The sequence below is a fragment of the Podarcis gaigeae genome (genome assembly GCF_964106915.1).
Source record: "Podarcis gaigeae genome assembly, chromosome: 11".
Taxonomy (NCBI): domain Eukaryota; kingdom Metazoa; phylum Chordata; class Lepidosauria; order Squamata; family Lacertidae; genus Podarcis; species Podarcis gaigeae.
The window spans coordinates 62,282,429-62,301,499 of NC_139687.1; the positions used below are offsets into that span (position 1 = coordinate 62,282,429).

Here is a 19,071-nt window from a genome sequence, read left to right on the forward strand (position 1 = left end):
TGGCCTTGCTCTGGACTTTGGTTGGTTGCCTTGGTTGCCCAAGGGGCCTGGTAGGACTTTTTATATCCATTTGGCAAATTGGCACCAGCCTCTTGGTTTTTTCACCTACCTCGTAGCAACTCATCACAACTTTCTGGTATTGGCGGTTAGGCATTGGAATATGTGTGCTGTGTTGGAGGATTGGGTATGGGCCATCATCTACCTCTCCTCTTTTGGGTATTTCGTTAAAGGAATCCGGTGGTCGTGGATCCTGTCCTATGCCCTGCTGGTGGCTAGGGCCATGGCACGACCCCCGGTGATGTCATGGGGGAGCTTCCAGTTGTATTTGCACCAACAAGCTCCTCCCATTGGTTGTTGACCCTGATGAGACTCCTGTGGAGTCTGGCATTGCTGTTTCATCCAATGCCTAAGCCAATACTACTCACATGCTGTAACCAATAAAAGTTGTGGCCTAATTTGGCCCATTAACCTAAAAGAATGTGTCTTTGTGTCTTATTGCGGGTGGCGGGTCCTTGACTCACAACCTTCTTCCAGTTGTGTGCTGTTTTCATGTGGTAGTCTTGTTGAGCCTGATCCACACAAATGTTGTTGTGTGTTGGTGGGGAGGTAAAAAATCAACTTAAGGTTGACATCGCAGTACTGTACATTTTTTCGTACACTTTGAAGTGCCCTATTCTGAGTAAGCCAGCTGTGGAGTGTGTACTGGCAAGAGCGTGCCCTGGCAGGGGCTGATGGGAGTTGTAGTTCAAAGCACCTGGGAATCACCACGTGGAGGAGGGCTGAGCTGCATCAGAGACCTTCCCCTGCCATATTTGGGACATGCAAGGCACTGAACCAGACCTGCAAACCCTCCCAAACACTGGAGTTGCTTGGATATTCCCCAGCAGTCTCTGAAACTCAGGGACAAAGCCATTGTGCAGCCGACGCTGCTTCTCCTGGGTCTTTTGTTTGCGTGTGATTAATGCTCTCGCTTATTTCTAAACTGCTCTCCAGGCACGGAGACCGTCAGGTCTGCAGACGGCTTCTTGCCTGGCGCTGAACGTGTCCCTGGATTACTTGTCTAGAAGGAAAGCTGCTCTGTGACGGTGCTCCCTTCGCAAGCCTTTGCTGGGCTCCGCGGGGTGGCTCAGGGTAATCTGAGGCAAGGCAGCGCCAGAGCTTGGCTTTTGAATCTGTTTTCTGTGCCATGGCTTAGCCTTCAAACACGAGAAACGATCAAGAGAAGGCGGCCTTGCGTGTGTCACTGAGTGTCTCCGCACCACCACTTGAGTATCTCCCACAAGCCCAGATGTTGCTGGTTTCATTGCTCCACCCCCCAAACTGTCTACACCCCCAGGGGAAACAATCCTCAAGTACAGTCATACCTCATGTTACGTCCGCTTCATGTTACATTCTTTCAGGTTACGTCCCACAGCAACCCGGAAATACCGGAAAGGGCTACTTCCGGGTTTTTGCTGCTCGCGCATGCGCAGAAGCGCAAAATGATGTCACGTGCTGTGACGTTACCATATGAGAGTGCTGGAGGTGAAATAGTTAACCAGGTTACCCTATCAGAACCCAGGGGGTGGAGTCAGAAGGACTATAAAACCAGCTCTGGCAGGGGCGAAGTGGGGAGTTCATTGGGAGTTGGGTGGTTGGTTGGAGTGGGAGTGAATTGGGATAGAGTCTGTGGGGAGGTTGAGTTAGTGTAGCGAAATAAGCTGAGTCAGGAACAGTTAGGGGCTAGGAAGACAAGTAAATATCTGAGAGGTGGTTTAGTGAGTGAGAGCAGGTAGCGGAAGTTATAGGTCTGGACAGGCACCCCATGATTGTAATTGACCCATACCATTTATGAAACCACACGCTTGTTAAACTGCAATAAATAAACAGAAGTTTATGTTCCAATTTAAACCTGACTGGACTCAGTATTGTACCAGGTAGGGCCTGGGTGGTGGCAGCGAGAAATAAAGTGGTGGCACAGGGATCAATAGATGGTGAAACGTCCGGGGACCCTGTGTGATTGCCACAGTATGCTGGTCCCGGGGGCTAACCGAGAGGTGAGGTCCGAGTCCAGTCTGAGGTCGATGGTGCAATATTAAGGCAGTCCGTAGAAGTCGAAGCTGGGTGCAGAGCAGGGTGTTGGGTGAGGTCAGGAGCTCCGGCAGGGAAGCAGGTCAAGGATCAGGCTAGAACCAACAATGTTGCTCCCGCAACTTGGGATTGGGGCTGGCCGGCTTTTATCTGCCCCGAGGCATAGGGCAGCCCCGATCCCCAGGTGACTCGCCTCTCCTGGCCTGGAGGCGAGCACTCCTCCTGCAGGAACTTAGTTCCTTCTGCCTCTCTGCCCTGAGCCTCTGCAGCTCAGGAGAGGCTGGAGGGTTACCGGACCCAGAGGCAACCTCAGCTTCCTCTGATGGGGCTGAGAGTGGAGCACCTGCAGGTAATGGGTCCTCCATCAGCTGGTGCCTTCACCTGAGGATCCAGCACAGGTGAGGATCCTATAGGCTCAAGCCCCAGCCTCGGCTCAGCTGGTTCTGGAGGTGGGGAATCCTGTGCAGGCTGGGATTCCTCAGGTTCAGCCGAATCCGATTCCCAGGCCATCACACACAGCTTCATGTTACATTCTTTTAGGTTACGTCCCACGGTGAATCGGCAGTACCGGAAAGGGTTACTTCCGGGTTTTGCTGCTTGTGCATGCGCAGAAGCGCAAAATGACATCACACGCATGCACAGAAGCAGTGAATCGCAACCTGTGCCTGCGCAGATGCGCCGCTGCGGGTTGCGCTCTTTTCATGTTGCAAACGGACCTCTGGAATGGATCCTGTTCACAACCAGAGGTACCACTGTACACACAACTACTCACATTCCTCTCTCGGCCCCCTCACCTCTTCCCTTTCTCTTCTTCACCCTCTCCTCTTTCCTGTTGTCGAAATAGATGTTGGAATCCTCTTGGGCCAGGGACCTTTCTGTTGTTGTTGCTGCTGTTGCTGCTTACGTTATTCTGCAACACACTGTGCATATTGATGGCACCATTGTGAATGAATAAATCCATTGTTGTTACTGCTTCAGTAATAGATAATAGACGCCGCAACATCTCTCGCATGTAACACTGCGATGGGGGAATCTGGAAGTAAATGCATATAAACACATACCTCTATCCCTCGCTCAAATGTCTGTGACAGCTTTTGCGGGAAAGTAGCTGCACAATTAGGAGTGCCGGTACAGTAAATGCAATTCTAAATGATGAATTAAAACCGCAAGCTAGCAACTGAAAAGATAACAGATAAAAGACCATTAAAATATGCCCTTTAGAACCCAATGGGACCACCTCTCCTAGTGTGTCCCACGGAGGACCTTATGGTCTTCAAACAAAAACATCTTGGAGATCCCTGGCCACAGGGAGGTTAGGCTGGCCTCAACCAGAGCCAGGGCTTTTTTGGCTGTGGCCCCAATCTGGTGGAATGCTCTGTCACGAGAGACTAGGGCCCTGTGGGACTTGACATCTTTCCGCAGGGCCTGCAAGACAGAGATGTTCCACCAGGCCTTTGGCCAGGGCACAGCCTGACCCCCTCCTTTGGTAATCCTCACAGAACTCTAGCCCAATGGTTCCCATTAATTTGATTCAGAATTGATTTTAGAATGGACTGATTTTAGAATGTATTTCAATTAATTGATTGCAATTTTATGTAAACTGTGTTTCTTTTATTGTTGTTAGCCGCTCTGAGCCCAGCTTCGGCTGGGGAAGGCGGGATATAAATAACTTATTATTATTATTATTATTATTATTATTATTATTATTATTATTGAGAAGACTAGATTCAAGGGTGAGCAACAGCACCCAGCATCCTTGTGTATATCCCAGGACTGCAGGGCATTCTCAGGATCTGAGTGCACTCTGCCCCCTTGCGACCCACAGCAACTCGTGTTCAGAGGCATACCAACCCTATATCTGGGAGGTATCTGTAGCCTTCACGAATTTGTCTAATCCTTTTGAAAGTCCATCCAACTTGGTGGCCATCACTGCCTCTTGTGGAAGCGAGTTCCATTGTTCAGCTACATGCTGAGTGATTTAGGACAGGAAACCGTGGTCCTAAGTTTGCTGAAATCTCAATCAGCCCCTTGAGCCTTGTCCAGGGTCCTGACTTTGCCTTGGTTCCAATTAATCCAAAGCCTCCTGGTTCATCATCTTGCTTGCGCCCTCTGCCTCCTCTCAGTGGTGGAATTCACAATTTGGAAAAGCACTGTCAGATGCTGGTGGTGGTTACTCGTGAGTAACCAGGCAGGACTCCGATCTGTCATTTACAGGTTTTATTGTGCAAACTGTTTACAGTGCACAAGGGACGCGGATGGCATTGTGGGTTAAACCACAGAGCCTAGGACTTGCCGATCAGAAGGTCAGCGGTTTGAATCCCCACGACGGGGCGAGCTCCCGTTGCTCGGTCTCTCCTCCTGCCAACCTAGCAGTTCAAAAGCACGTCAAAGTGCAAGTAGATAAATAGGTACCGCTCCAGCGGGAAGGTAAATGGTGTTTCCATGCGTTGCTCTGATTCACCAGAAGCAGCTTAGTCATGCTGGCCACATGACCCGGAAGCTGTACGCTGGCTCCCTCGGCCAGTAAAGCGAGATGAGCGCCGGAACCTCAGAGTTGGCCACGACTGGACCTAATGGTCGGGGGTCCCCTTTACCCTTTACTATTTACAGTTCAGATCTACCAAGTTCATGTCCGTCTCAGTCACTTGCAGAATCCGGGAGTGGCCCCTTCCAGCTTCTCTCCCAACAACTTCGGCACCCCAAGCCTCCTCCTCCCCTCCTTGCATTTCACCCCTCTGTGCAATCTGGGCGACAGAAGTGGCGTGTGTCCCTCCTGGCCAGCCTGGCTAGGTGAGGCGCTGGGGCTCTCAGCATCCTCCTCGAGCCCTTTCCTCACTTGGCTGGCCCCTTCCCTCTCTTCTCCACTGGAGGTGTGGCTTTTCCCACCGCTGGAAGAGGAGCTGCTCCTCAGGAGCTTCGGAGGCTCTCTGTATCCCAATGGCCCTCCTGCCTCTCTCCCCTGTTCTGATGGCAGTCCTCTGACAAGCACGGTCACCATGAAACCACTCTGCAACCATTGAAACACTTTGCAAAAAGAGCCTTAGGGTGTCAGATCTCAGCGAGCACCATGCCTACAAAGAAGAAAAAGAAAAAATATTAATTAATGGCACCCCGTGCAAATGGGTGACTAAAGAGCAAGTTAAGCTGACGGAAGGCCTTTTTTTGCACATACACACACCAGCACCATTTTGCATCCAGCTGTGTGACCCACTTTGCTGCTCGGCCTTCCTGCGGACAGGTGGGTTAATCTGCCAAAGGGGAGGAATCAAAGGACTTTGTGTCCTGCCGTCAGCTCTGCCAGTCAGCCACCTTTGATATGTTCATGCAATCTACCATGTTTCAAAAGCAGGACTTTAATCCACATGCTAGCTGGTGTTTTTTTTGGTTTTTTTTTTTGCTCTCAGAACACCTTCCCCTTGACTTTTGAAAGTTTTAGGGTTTTCTATGCCAATGGTTCCCAATCTTTTTCAGCCTCCTTCCCCTTCCCTTGGTTCTGTAAACTCATCCCCGGCGCTCCCTACCCTATGGAAAATTATTATTCAAAATAGCACAACTCACTATGGAAGATAATCATAAAATTTGAAACAGTAACAACTGATTACACACTGATTCAAAATCCACTTTAAACTATTTAGCTTAATTAATTCAACAAAATTGATGAACTTGATCTAGTGATACCAACTTTGCAAAGTAATAATAAAATAATAATAATAATAATAATAATAATAATTTATTTATATCCCACCCTCCCCAGCTGAAGCCGGATTCAGAGCAGCTAACAACAATAAAAGTAACACAGTTTACATAAAATCACAATCAATTAATTGAAATACATTCCAAAATCAGTTCATTCTGAAATCAATTCTGAATCAAATTAATGGCAACCATTGGGCTAGAGTTCTATGAGGATCACCGAAATAGTCATTTACACCTCTAACTTCCCCCTGCCTCCCACTTGCACTGTGGCAGCCCCCCGAAGGTGATCTTGCTGCCCCACAGGGAGCAGGGCCACCAACTTGGTCAACCACAGTACCATGTTGTTGTTGTTGTTGTTGAGTCGTTTAGTCGTGTCCGACTCTTTGTGAACCCCTGGACCAGAGCACGCCAGGCACTCCTGTCTTCCACTGCCTCCCGCAGTTTGGTCAAACTCATGTTGGCAGCTTCGAGAACACTGTCCAACCATCTCGTCCTCTGTTGTCCCCTTCTCCTTGTGCCCTCCATCTTTCCCAGCATCAGGGTCTTTTCCAGGGAGTCTTCTCTTCTCATGAGGTGGCCAAAGTACCATACTAACCATCTTTTATGGAATCACACACCACCCCTTCGCCAGATTCTCAAGACTTCCCTGGAACATGGGAAGCTGCCTTCGACTAGAACAGGCTCTGCCAAGTCCATCTAGCCCAGGACGTTCATTGCATGGGCAGTGCCTTCAGCTTCCCATGCCTTTCCATACCTCTTGCTCCCCCAAGGGTGAACCCTGGCTTCCCAGGCATGAAATGGAGGTCCCTTGCATCTCAGCCTTGATCCTTCCCTGCACCTCTCTCTCCTCTTTGCTCAGTTCATTGTTGTTGTTGTTTAGTCATTTAGTTGTGTCCGCCTCTTCGTGACCCCCTGGACCAGAGCACGCCAGGAACTCCTGTCTTCCACTGCCTCCCGCAGTTTGGTCAGACTCATGCTGGTAGCTTCAAGAACACTGTCCCACCATCTCACCCTCTGTCGTCCCCTTCTCCTTGTGCCCTCCATCTTTCCCAACATCAGGGTCTTTTCCAGGGAGTTTTCTCTTCTCATGAGGTGGCCAAAGTACTGGAGCCTCAGCTTCAGGATCTGTCCTTCCAGTGAGCACTCAGGGCTGATTTCCTTCAGAATGGAGAGGTTTGATCTTCTTGCAGTCCATGGGACTCTCAAGAGTCTCCTCCAGCACCATAATTCAAAAGCATCAATTCTTCGGTGATCAGCCTTCTTGATGGTCCAGCTCTCACTTCCATACATCACTACTGGGAAAACCAGAGCTTTAACTATACGGACCTTTGTTGGCAAGGTGAGGTCTCTGCTTTTTTTGCTCAGTTCATTGGATCTCCCCAAGTTCTAACACTAACATAGACATCCATTGAAGTTGAACCCTGGAAGATTCAGGATAGATAGATAATTTATTACGGTCAAAGACCAGCTCACATAACATAACACAATAAAAACAGCGTTCATAAAGATAAAATATACAATCGGAGCAGATTGCAGCAATAGCTCATGAGTTAAAATTTATATATATATATATATACACACACACACACACACACACACACACACACATATACATACACCCACACCCGTACAGATTTGGGCTACCATAAAAAATTGACCCTGGGGCGCCCCAAAGGGAAACTTTAGCATTTCCCTAGTAAGCTATTTTATTCTAGAGGATGGTCTGTGCCTACAAATCTGGGCGCAGAATCTTGTGATCTTTGCCTAAGAGGAGAGAATTAAGTTTAGACTTGTCTGAAAGATTGGCGAGCCTCTTCAGCAAAGGATCAATGGTGTCTCTACGAATCTCAACATAAAAAGGCCATCTAAAAATATATATGTTCAAGGTTTCCTATTTCCCCTAATGGGCAGGCGCAAAGTCTCTGCAGGATAGATAAGAAAAAGCACCATTTTACATAGTTAAATTACGGGATTCGCTCCTTTGGGAGACAGTGATGACCCACTTGGAAGGCTTTAAAAGAGGATTAGGCAAACTCATGGAGGAGGAGATGGCTGTAGATGGCTACTAGCCAGGATGCCTTCACAGTTGGCGACAGCAATGCCTCCAAATGCTAGTTGCTGGAAACCATTGGAGGGGAGAAGGCTCTGGTGCTCGGATCCCACTTGCGGATTTCCCAGGGGGCCATCTGGTTGCTGGACTAGATAGGCCGTTAGCCTGATCCAGCAGAGCTGTTCTGCATTCTTACTCATCTGCCTCTGGCTCTTATGATCCTTGTTTACCTGCTAGGTACTGTTGTAAACAAAAATCTGCCCTTTTCCCTAATGGGGTACCCAAGAGCCCATATAGAGTCCTTAAGTGGGTTCCCTATTGGTAGGAGAAAATAACAGAGGCCAACCAGAGAATATTGAGAAGCAAAGCAGATCGTAAGCCTGATCTTTATTGATCTGTTGCAACAGGGTGCTCTCCTCACACGCAGGAAAGGAGCCCGTATATAGACATTTTAAATTGCCCACCCTGGAGTCCAAGACCACCCCCAGAAACATCATACATTCATCACAGAAGGGGCATAGCTCAAGACCACCCCCCAGACGCATCATACCTATGTCACAGAAAGGGTGGTCTACAGCAGAAATCTGAGTGCGTTGTTTATCTCCTGTCGTTGTTTATCTCCTGCCTGGCAGGTTACCTGTTTAGTGGTCACCTGATTGGATACCCTGGGGAGCCTGGCCAGTCTTTTATAATGATAAATACTTAGTTCCTGCGCCAGGTCACAGGCTCACACCCTATTCATATCTTAAATGTGCCCTTAAGACGGGATTTGTGAAGGAAAAGACAATGGGGAGCCTTTTCCATTTTCCTTTGACCTTGCAGAGAAAATATTTGGTCAGTTTGGGAATAAAAAATGGTTTCAGGTCGGCCTTCCTGTGCTGATCCATGTATGTGCTTGGTTGGTAAATTTATGAACATTTAATATATATCTAAGACCTTAAAATTCTTATCACAGTACCAAACTGATCACATCTTATGAAGTACATTTTGCTAGCTGCTTTAAGCTCAGAGCAGTTTTTTTTTCTAACCGGAAGAAGAATGTTAAAGCGTATTTCAGGAAAATAAAATAGCTTAAAACTGCCAGATGGAATGGAGCTGAGTTACTTGGCCTGTCGTTCTTGTCTTCTTGGGGAATATCTCACCGCCTTCCGGGGCTTATATCCAGGGCTCCAGCTCCCCCTCCTGAGAGTGGCTGCCCTGGCCTCCTCATTGTGGCTGATAGATCTGCGGCAGGGGGGTGCTTGTCTGTGGCCTTTACCTCATGCATTCATTCATACATACATAACCGTCTGCTAACCACCTTTCTGCTACAGAAATGTCAGGGGATCGTACAGTCAATAAAAGATAACACTGAACACTAGAACAATAAGAACAGCAATGAAACTCAAAAAACAAAAGGCAATGGAACATATTCTAAATCCTTTTTGGAAGCACAATTCCCACTGCATGCTAGCAAAGCAGGCTATTGGGAATTCCTCTCTGAACCCTGAACTCCTGCAGGTGATGGCTGAGGACAGATCCTGCCCTACCTTTCCCTGCCCTGGAGCCAGGTAAGGTGTCACCTCATTCAGCAAAGCGACTCTTCCCACACTCATGACTCACTGATAACAGGCTTACCTTGGTGTAATTAGATGTATCATCTTTTTGTTCGCTGGTTACAAACGTCTCCGTTATTTTATTTATTCAAAATATTTATACATTGTCCTCCATCCAAATCGATTCTGGAGCTGCGTGCAACAGGCGTCAATAGAAATTGTTCACATACAATACGCTAAAAACAACTTGAATCCAAACAAAAAACTGAGAAGGAGGGGAACCAATGAAACAAATTACTGTAATAGGACCATTTGAAAGAAATGTATTTAACTGAAAAAATGTATTTAACTGATGTTGAAAAGTTTGTAAATGTGGGTGCTAGTCAGAGCTCTTTACTGAGGGCATCCCAAAGCCAGGTGCCAACACCTCTGAGATGCAATTCCATCCAGCAGTATGATAAATAAAATAATAATAATAATAATAATAATAATAATAATAATAATAATAATAATTTTATTTCTACCCCGCCTGGCTTCCGCAGCCACTCTGGGCGGCTTCCAACCAAATATTAAAATACACCAAAGATTAAAAACATATGAAACTTTGTCTAGGTAGACCCCAAGGACCCCCCTTTTTTTCCAAATCCACCCCATCCCAAAGTTTGGACCTGCAGCACAATATGTGCCAGAGCCACCAAGAAGCTTGTTCACAGCTTCTTTCCTCTTCCAAATCTAGCTTTTCCTACCCTGGCTTGCCTTCTCTCAAGTGTAACCATACTGTGACTGTTTCATTCACGGCAACAGATTAGACTTCAATGGATTCCTTTTGAGAAATAAATAGGGCTTGGGGCTGTGAATAAGGCTTGATGGAATGATACCGATAAATAGCTTTGGTTTATATTAAAAAGAAAACCCGAGATCTCTCCAGTGTTATTTTTTATTATTATTATTTAAAAAGCTATCAGGGCTTCCTTTTAAATGCAAATGTTTGAGTTCTGCCACTTATCAGAAGATAAAGGTGTGATAATACCAGCTCTTTGTAGCGAAATGGCATAGCATGATGGGATTGAGTGGCCATGTGCATTTCAATGGGAAGTAGAAGCCCCCGCATATCATATCGCCTCTAAATGGGCCAATATTGTGCGATATTTCATGCCACTCCTTGAAAAGAGGATTTACGTTCTGGCCTTTTCCCATCCTTGAGCGGGGAAAGGTGGTTGCCCACTGGCCACATGGCAATCCCTAGATCTCCCTATCCAGATTTGCCTGCAGGGTTCTCTGTGGGGCAAAAAACCTAGGGTCATCTAGTCCAACCCCTGCAATGCAAGAATCCGTCTGGGGACGGATTTTGTCCGGGGACGGATTTGTGAATCTGGGGACCGTCCCCAGGAAACGGGGACATCTGGTAATCATAGGCTATGCCCATAATGAGTGTCTGTCGCTTACTCCTAATGTAGCTGTTGATCCAGGCTGGTGGTGGATTGGAGCACATTTGCCACAACAGCCCTATGATGCAGGTTTGGCTGAGAGTGAGCCACAGGCTCAAGGTCACCCAGCGAGTTTCATGGCCAAGTGCATACCCTCCCACATTTCTCTGATGAAAAGAGGGACATCCTATTCCATACCCGCCAACATTTTTCCGATGAAAATAGGGACGTCCTAAGGAAAAGCATTTTGAATCATGGTGCTGGAGGAGACTCTGGAGAGTCCCATGGACTGCAAGAAGATCCAACCTCTCCACTCTGAAGGAAATCAGCCCTGAGTGCTCACTGGAAGGACAGATCCTGAAGCTGAGGCTCCAAGACTTTGGCCACCTCATGAGAAGAGAAGACTCCCTGGAAAAGACCCTGATGTTGGGAAAGATGGAGGGCACAAGGAGAAGGGGACAACAGAGGACGAGATGGCTGGACAGTGTTCTCGAAGCGACCAGCATGAGTTTGACCAAACTGCGGGAGGCAGTGGAAGACAGGAGTGCCTGGCGTGCTCTGGTCCATGCAGTCATGAAGAGCCGGACACAACTAAATGACTAAACAACAACAAAAGTTGTGGCCTGTTTGACCCAAGATATACTCTTTGTCCTGTCTGGTTATTTCATTGCATCGGAGTCATGGTTCCTTGGCATGCAACCACTGCTTTCAGAGCAGAATCAGTGCAGAGAGGAGTTTGGTGCTCAGAAATCCGCTATTCAGCCTGCGGTTTTATTTTGGGGAAGAGCTGATACGGTATGAATAGATTGTCACATAAGAAATATGCACTAGGCTCTCGGCTGATGGGGCTCATTTACATTAGGCGATGCCAACAGGGATCTATATCTACGGAACAGCTTTGACAGAGACAAATGCCACCTTCACACAGTGCAGAATGTTATTGGGAAATGGCTGGTCCGGCTGATAGATGCATCGGGAGGTCCAGGCCGACAGTTTGCAAGCCAGGCCATCTTTTATTCTGCTGCCTGATTGAATTTCCACATCTGGAAATTGGATCAATTATGAGGCATTTGATTCAAGCTGAGATTTATCTTACAGACCTCCAAGTGTTTATCCTCCTCTAACTGCCCTCTTCTGAACTGTCAAAATCCGAAAGGCAAATCTCTCTGGTTTACTACATGGGTGGTTAAACTGCAGAGTGGGTTTCTGTTCTCCTTGCAGAAGCAGCCCAAAGAGTTATGCAAAATGAAGCAGTAACTTCTTGTCTGCCCCACTTTAGATGTAAGGTGGGAGAAAACGAGCATTTTGGAGGACTTGCTGCCAGGTAAATGAGTATATGGTTGCAACCTTAGACTGTTGCCTTGATCTACATAATGTATAAAGTTTGCTTAAACGGAGAAAACACAATCCATTTTCCTACGAGGAAGTTTGCAAACTGGTGTTAGAAACCCAAGCTCTGTGGTGGCTCTTGGTGGCATGATCCACCAAGTTTTTTTCCTGCGCAAATTCCTTCTAAATGGAGTGTTGGACTCATCCTGCACCCAACCGGCCTAGCAGAATAAGTCTGTCTAAGCAGAAAGGCAAACCAAGGTGAAATGTTAGGGCTTCTCTGGGGGGTGGGGGGGTGGCAGTTGGACTGTGGATTAACTGGATGAATGGAGAAAGAACAGAGTTTAGCATCTTTCGGTAAATTCCAAATAAAACCTTTTCAACTGACTCATTTGCTGGAAAATCTTTTGTGTTTCTGTTTCCCAGGTCAAGTGGCAGAAAGATGACATGGACAACAACTTGAACTTCTTCTCTGTCTCTTCCGATGGGCGCATTGTCTCCTGGACTCTGGTCAAGGTAAGCATGGGGTCAGCCCATCATTCCTGCTGCTGTTTAATATCCTGCTATGTGTGGTGTTTGGGGATGCTGCTGTTATGAAAGAAGGGACTTCGTCTTTCCCGCATTAGGCCTCACCATTCCTAAGTGCACATACCTATTTAAAAACAACAACAACAAAACAACAACAATAATTTTATTTATACCCCTCCCTCTCCGGCCATAGGGACACGGGTGGCGCTGTGGTTTAAACCACAGAGCCTAGGACTTGCCAATCAGAAGCTTGGCGGTTCAAATCCCCGCGACGGTGTGAGTTCCCGTTGCTCGGTATCTGCTCCTGAGTAGATAAATAGGTACCGCTCTGGCGGGGAGGTAAATGCCGTTTCCGTGCGCTGCTCTGGTTCGTCAGAAGCGGCTTAGTCATGCTGGCCACATGACCCGGAAGCTGTACGCCTGCTCCCTCGGCCAATAAAGTGAGATGAGTGCTGCAACCCCAGAGTCGGCTACGACTGGACCTAATGGTCCAGTCCCTTTACCTTTACCTTTACTTCCCGGCCAAGACCGGGCTCAGGGCAGCTAACACTAGATATAAAACAATTGATTGAAATACAACTTAAAAAAACAAGATTAAAATACATTAAAATGCAGCCTCATTTCAGCAGAAACTCAAAAACTTTTTTGGGGATGAAAACGTCGTCTTCACCAAGGCTAACTATCCAGACTGGTCCTACGTGGGCCAGGAAAAAGCCAGGGAAGTCCCCAAGTAGGAGTTCCATCACAGAAGGAAAAAGGAAAAAAGAAAGAGGAGTTGACAAAATTGAGAACATTAAGGCACTGAACCAGTCTGCCTCCATTCTTGATCTGCTTCATAAGTTCAAATGCTTCTCTGCAGGACTGTTCAGGTGTTTGATGTGGCTGCCCCCAAACTTTAGGGAGTCAGTTGCACTGTCAGCTGCGCTCATGTGAACAAAAGAAGAGTCCAGTATTCTGTTCTCATGATGGCCAAGCAGTTGTCCCAAATAGGAAAAGCAGGACCTAAGCACTACACTCTCCCCTCCTGTGGTTTCCAACAACTGGTATTCAGAGTCACTACTACCTCCAATTGCTCTCTTTGCAAAAGGCCACATTTTGTTGTTGTTTAGTCATTTAGTCGTGTCCGCCTCGTCGTGACCTCATGGACCAGAGCACGCCAGGCACTTCTGTCTTCCACTGCCTCCCGCAGTTTGGTCAAACTCATGCTGGTCACTTCGAGAACACTATCCAACCATCTTGTCCTCTTTCGTCTCCTTCTCCTTCTGCCCTCCATCTTTCCCAACATCAGGGTCTTTTCCAGGGAGTCTTCTCTTCTCCTGAGGTGGCCAAAGTCTTGGAGCCTCAGCTTCAGGATCTGTCCTTCCAGTGAGCACTCAGGGCTGATTTCCTTCAGAATGGATACGTTTGATCTTCTTGCAGTCCATGGGACTCTCCAGAGTCTCCTCCAGCACCAGGATTCAAAAGCATCCATTCTTTGGCGATCAGCCTTCTTTATGGTCCAGCTCTCACTTCCATACATCACTACTGCGAAAACCATAGCTTTAACTATACGGACCTTTGTTGGCAAGGTGATGTCTCTGCTTTTTAAGATGCTGTCTAGGTTTGTCATTGCTTTTCTCCAAGAAGCAGGCGTCTTTTACCACCTTAATAAATCTGGGTGGCAAACCTTTCACTTGACTCTCCTTCCGCACTCCTTGACTAACACTGTGGTCTCTGGTTTCAGTGAAAAGCCTCATCTTCACTCCATTGTGCAAAGGCATTCAGGTTTTTGAAACAGATTCCAAAAATAGAGACACAGGCGCTTTTTTTTTTTGCTTTATTCCTGAGGTGAGACATCTCAGCTCTTTGGCAGTGCTTTGTTGAGAGTTTCTCGTGGGGTACAGACCAAGGATGTTAAGCTACTTTCCCCAATTCACTCCATTATATATATTTTTTTGAAGAAAGGAGGAACTTTCAAAGCACAATAGACTAAAGCAGCAATTCTGGAGCTGAAAGGGCTGTGCAGACATTGATTTATCCAGTTGTAGCACACCTCTCTAGGAAGAAGTGAAATCTAGCCATTAAACGTTGATGTCTATTTTGTGTGTTACTTCTATTAACAGCAAAACCTTTGCTGGCTAAAAAGGGCTGTGCCTTCCAAATTGTGGCTGGCACCACAGGCTGAATTTTGAGGGGTGGGAGTGGGAGAATGAATTCCTATGCCCCACAAATAACCCAGAGATGCATTTTAAATAAAAGCACACATTCTACTCATGTAAAAACACCAGGCAGGCCCCACAAATAACCCAGAGATGCATTTTAAATAGAAGGACACATTCTACTCATTTAAAAACACGCTGATTCCCGGACCGTCTGTGGGCCAGATTGAGAAGGCGATTGGGCCTTTAGTTTGCCTTGTTGTTTAGTCGTTTAGTCATGTCCAACTCTTCGTGACCCCCTGGACCAGAGCACGCCAGGCCCTCCTGTCTTCCACTGCAGTTTGGTCAAATTCATGCTGGTAGCTTCGAGAACACTATCCAACCATCTCATTGGCCACTGTGAGAATGGGATGCTGGGCTGAATGGGCCATTGCCCTTATCTAGAATGATCTTCTTATACAGTGGTACCTCAGGTTACATACGCTTCAGGTTACAGACTCCGCTAACCCAGAAATAGTACCTCGGGTTAAGAACTTTGCTTCAGGATGAGAACAGAAATCGTGCTCCAGTGGCGCGGTGGCAGCAGGAGGCCCCATTAGCTTAAGTGGTGCTTCAGGTTAAGAACTGACCTTTAGAACTTAACCTGAGGTACCACTGTATTCTAGGTTCCACTAGTGGAAGTGCCCCGGGAGCAGAGTTTTGCTAGCTGGGTGCTCCTGCCTTCGGAAGCTTCCTGGCAGCATTCTCGCCCATCTCGCCTTCCCCCTGGGGCCCCTGGACACCGAAAATATCTTCTCCAGAGGATTGGGGCCCCTGGAGCAGAATGAGGAGGTGGTACAGGGGGCTGCACAAAAACAACAACTAACCTGCTGCCCCACCCCTGTCCTCAAGGGGAATCCTGTGCCATATCCCAGTTCCCCTCATGAATGGAAGGAGTTCTTCTGTTTGTGGAGAGCTAGTTGGAATCCAAGCCTCTGTTAGCTGAGATTTTTGCATTGCAGCGGGTTGGACTAGATGACCCCTGGAGTTCCCTTCCAACTCTCCAGTTCTATGATTCTGTGACCCTGTGTTCCTGAAGGCAAATGGAAAGAGCTCTCATCTTTTCTTTGTCTTGTCTGAGCGTCCCTGCTGGACACATCTGGAGCACCCACCCCCATCATGTTTCTGCACCAGAGGAAAAGCTTTTCTGATGGGTATGGAACTGCCCTCAGATTGATCTCAGAGAACAGCCCAGATGTGCTTATAATAGGATGCAAGGGCACAGCTTGACTCGCAAACTTCTCATTAAGACCCAGCTCCCGCAAACTGGCAGCCGCCGCCATGAAACATTCAGCGGTTTTGATTCCTCTCTCTCTGTGTTTTCTTTTCTTTCAAACCCCCTTGACAAAGTGTTCTGTTTCAAAGCGGTGCCTCATTGTTGTGACGCCAGTGCCGGCAATTGTTCTGATCTCTTTCTCCTTTCCCCAACAGAACGAGCTGGTTCATACAGACATCATCAAGCTTCTCGTGGAAGGGTCCACGGTGGAAGGGCCAGAGGGCCTGCAGCTGCAGACTTTTGGTACGGGCTGAAATCTCTCCTCCCTGCCCTCCCACCCCAAGACCCCTTTAGAAGCTGGCACCGAGGGCTGGAGTCCCAGGAATGTTTATTTGGGAGCCAGTGCCACAGAGCTCGGTGGGACTTGCTCCCAAGTAACCACACCCAGAAAACTGCAGCGAAGTAACCTGAGTGGGGTGTCCTCAGGAGAGGGTCTGGAAACCAAGCCTTATGAGGAACAGTTGAGGGAGCCAAGTGTGCTTATCTGGGAGAAGATGAAGAGGGGATGTGATAGCCATCTTGTACCCTGGATAGCTCAGTTGGTTAGAGCAGGGGAAAGCAACCTAAGGCCCAGGGGCCGGATGCGGCCCAATCGCCTTCTCAATCCAGCCCATGGACGGTCCAGGAATCTGTGTTTTTACATGAGTGTAATGTGTCCTTTTATTTAAAATGCATCTCTGAAGCGGTACCTATTTATCTACTTGCACTTTGATGTGCTTTTGAACTGCTAGGTTGGCAGGAGCAGGGACCGAGCAACGGGAGCTCACCCCATTGCGGGGATTCGATCCGCCGACCTTCTGATCAGCAAGTCATAGGCTCTGCGGTTTAACCCACAGTGCCACCCGCGTCCCTTACTCTTAGCCCTTCCAAAAAGAAACCTGGCTCCACAGAGTTACGCTTCGCTCGCTTCCCTTTGGTCACTCAGACTTTCAGAATGTTTCCGAGAGCAGTTTCCTCTGGAGGAAAGAGATTATTAACGGCTTACCGACGTCTTTGCAAAACCAGCCATGTTATCGTAGAGGTTGAAGGGAGTGGGGAGCTAGCGGGCACGCAGCTGTTTCCCATGCAGAATGGGTGCACACTTCAGGATCCAACAGCTCTCTTCTGCTTTGGCAAAGCCTCTCTTTTCAGCACAGCTAGATAAAAATGGCCATGTTTTCTTCCTGGGCTGAAAACTGCAGTTTCACTTTTTCGAAATTCCCATATAACTCCTTCATTAGATTGGCCAAAGAGAGCTGTGATTGCTCCCTGCCCCAGTTAAATGGCTGGTGAATCTGGAGCTATTGCTCTTGTTAAACAACAGGTTGAATAGCTAGATCCTCCCAGGGAAAATGGAGCCCTAACAGAGTTCCATGATAAAGTTTTATTTCTTATTTATACCCCTCTCTCCTTCCAAACAGGCTGCGGGACTTCGTTTGACTTTCACAAGAAGATTGATTATTTGTTCCTTGTGGGTACAGAAGAAGGCAAAATCTACAAAGTAAGGCCCTTTCCTCTGCAAGCTGTTGCTCCTCCTGTTTCTGCAAGATGATGTCTGGCATTTCCAGTCCCGAAATATGCTCTGAAAGGCTTCTGTGTCTGCATGCGGCGACGCCTGCATGACGTTTGCCAGAATCCTCTCAAGATGGGATGTTTAAGTAAAGCAAGTGAACAGATTGCACTGACTGAGTTTGAGGAGGATTTCCCCCCCTCCGGGAGAACCAGACTGTGAGCGACACTTTGGGGCAGGAAGGACTGTCCCAGTGAAGGAAATGAAATTGGCCTTGCCAAACTCCCTGCCGTGCAAAATATAATAATCCAGCTTCTTTTTAAGACTGAGCAAGAACGAGGAGTGGCAAGCCCAGCCATGCTGCCTGTAGAGCTTGTTTGTTAAATGGTTATTGGAAGAGAATGCCGTTGCCTTTAACGCCTTCCGACAATCAGCCCAATAATGCTCTAATTTTTGGCTGCAGAACAATTATGGCAAATTTCAGAGAGTAGCTCTGTTAATAGCATTTCGGAAGCCAAGAAGTGATTATCTTAATTACAAACCCAGCCCTATCTGCTGCCCTTTTCTGCAGATAAATTGTTTCTGCATTAATGCAGACGTGCTGCCCTAAACGGCTGCCACGTACTCCACGTGCATGCCCTGCTTAAGAATCTGCCAGGCAAAAAAAAAAGCCCTCTCCTGACGGGAGCTGGGAGCAGGGATTTGAGGAGAAGAAACTAAGGACATCGACTTTGTGCACGCAAGTTTTGTGGAAACTCTCCTTCTCCTTCTTAATCTGTTAATTGCCTTCTATGCAATCATCCCAAGGTGATGTGCAGTAGAAACAGCAAAAAAAAAAAACAGTTGAAAACTAAACTAAAACAATATAGAATAGTCACTCACAGAAAGGGCAAGTTTATCCAGCTGGGAACAAAAATGTATCCCACTGTTTCCAGAAACCCAGTTTCCTGCCATAACTCCACAGGAATCCTGTTCCCTAGAAGAGGGGCGGCCACACCGAAAGCCCTGCTCCAAGTTTCTGCAGAGCAGGCTTCCGAGATATTTGCAGGAGGGACATTACCTCCAGCCACAAGGATCTTAATAATAATAATAATAATAATAATAATAATAATAATTTTTTTTTATACCCTGCCCTCCCCAGCCAGAGCCAGGCTCAGGGCGGCTAACACCAGTAAAATTACAGTAAAAACATAATGGGGGGGGGGGGGGACCGAATTTAAACTACAGGTTAAAATGCAATTTAAAATGCAGCCTCGTTTTAAAAGTAGCCCATGGATCAAAACCATAAGGGGAGGGAAATATAAGGGTCAGACCGAGTCCAAACCAAAGGCCAGGTGGAACAGCTCTGTCTTGCAGGCCCTGCGGAAAGATGTCAAGTCCCACAGGGCCCTGGTCTCTTGTGACAGAGCGTTCCACCAAGTCGGGGCCAGTGCTGAAAAGGCCCTGCCCCTAGTTGAGACCAATCTAACCAAGCAACCCGGTTCTGAGCTGCAT

General features: G+C 47.5%; 1 protein-coding gene across 1 annotated transcript in view; it reads left to right on the forward strand.

Moving 5' to 3' along the window:
- DNAI1 (dynein axonemal intermediate chain 1) overlaps positions 1-19,071 on the forward strand; it is a 152,813-nt gene that overhangs the window by 65,668 nt on the left and 68,074 nt on the right. Inside the window, exons 14-16 of the mRNA XM_083702694.1 lie at positions 12,534-12,623; positions 16,244-16,331; positions 17,489-17,568. Coding sequence (XP_083558820.1) covers positions 12,534-12,623; positions 16,244-16,331; positions 17,489-17,568 — 258 coding nt within the window. The remainder of the gene's footprint in view (positions 1-12,533; positions 12,624-16,243; positions 16,332-17,488; positions 17,569-19,071) is intronic.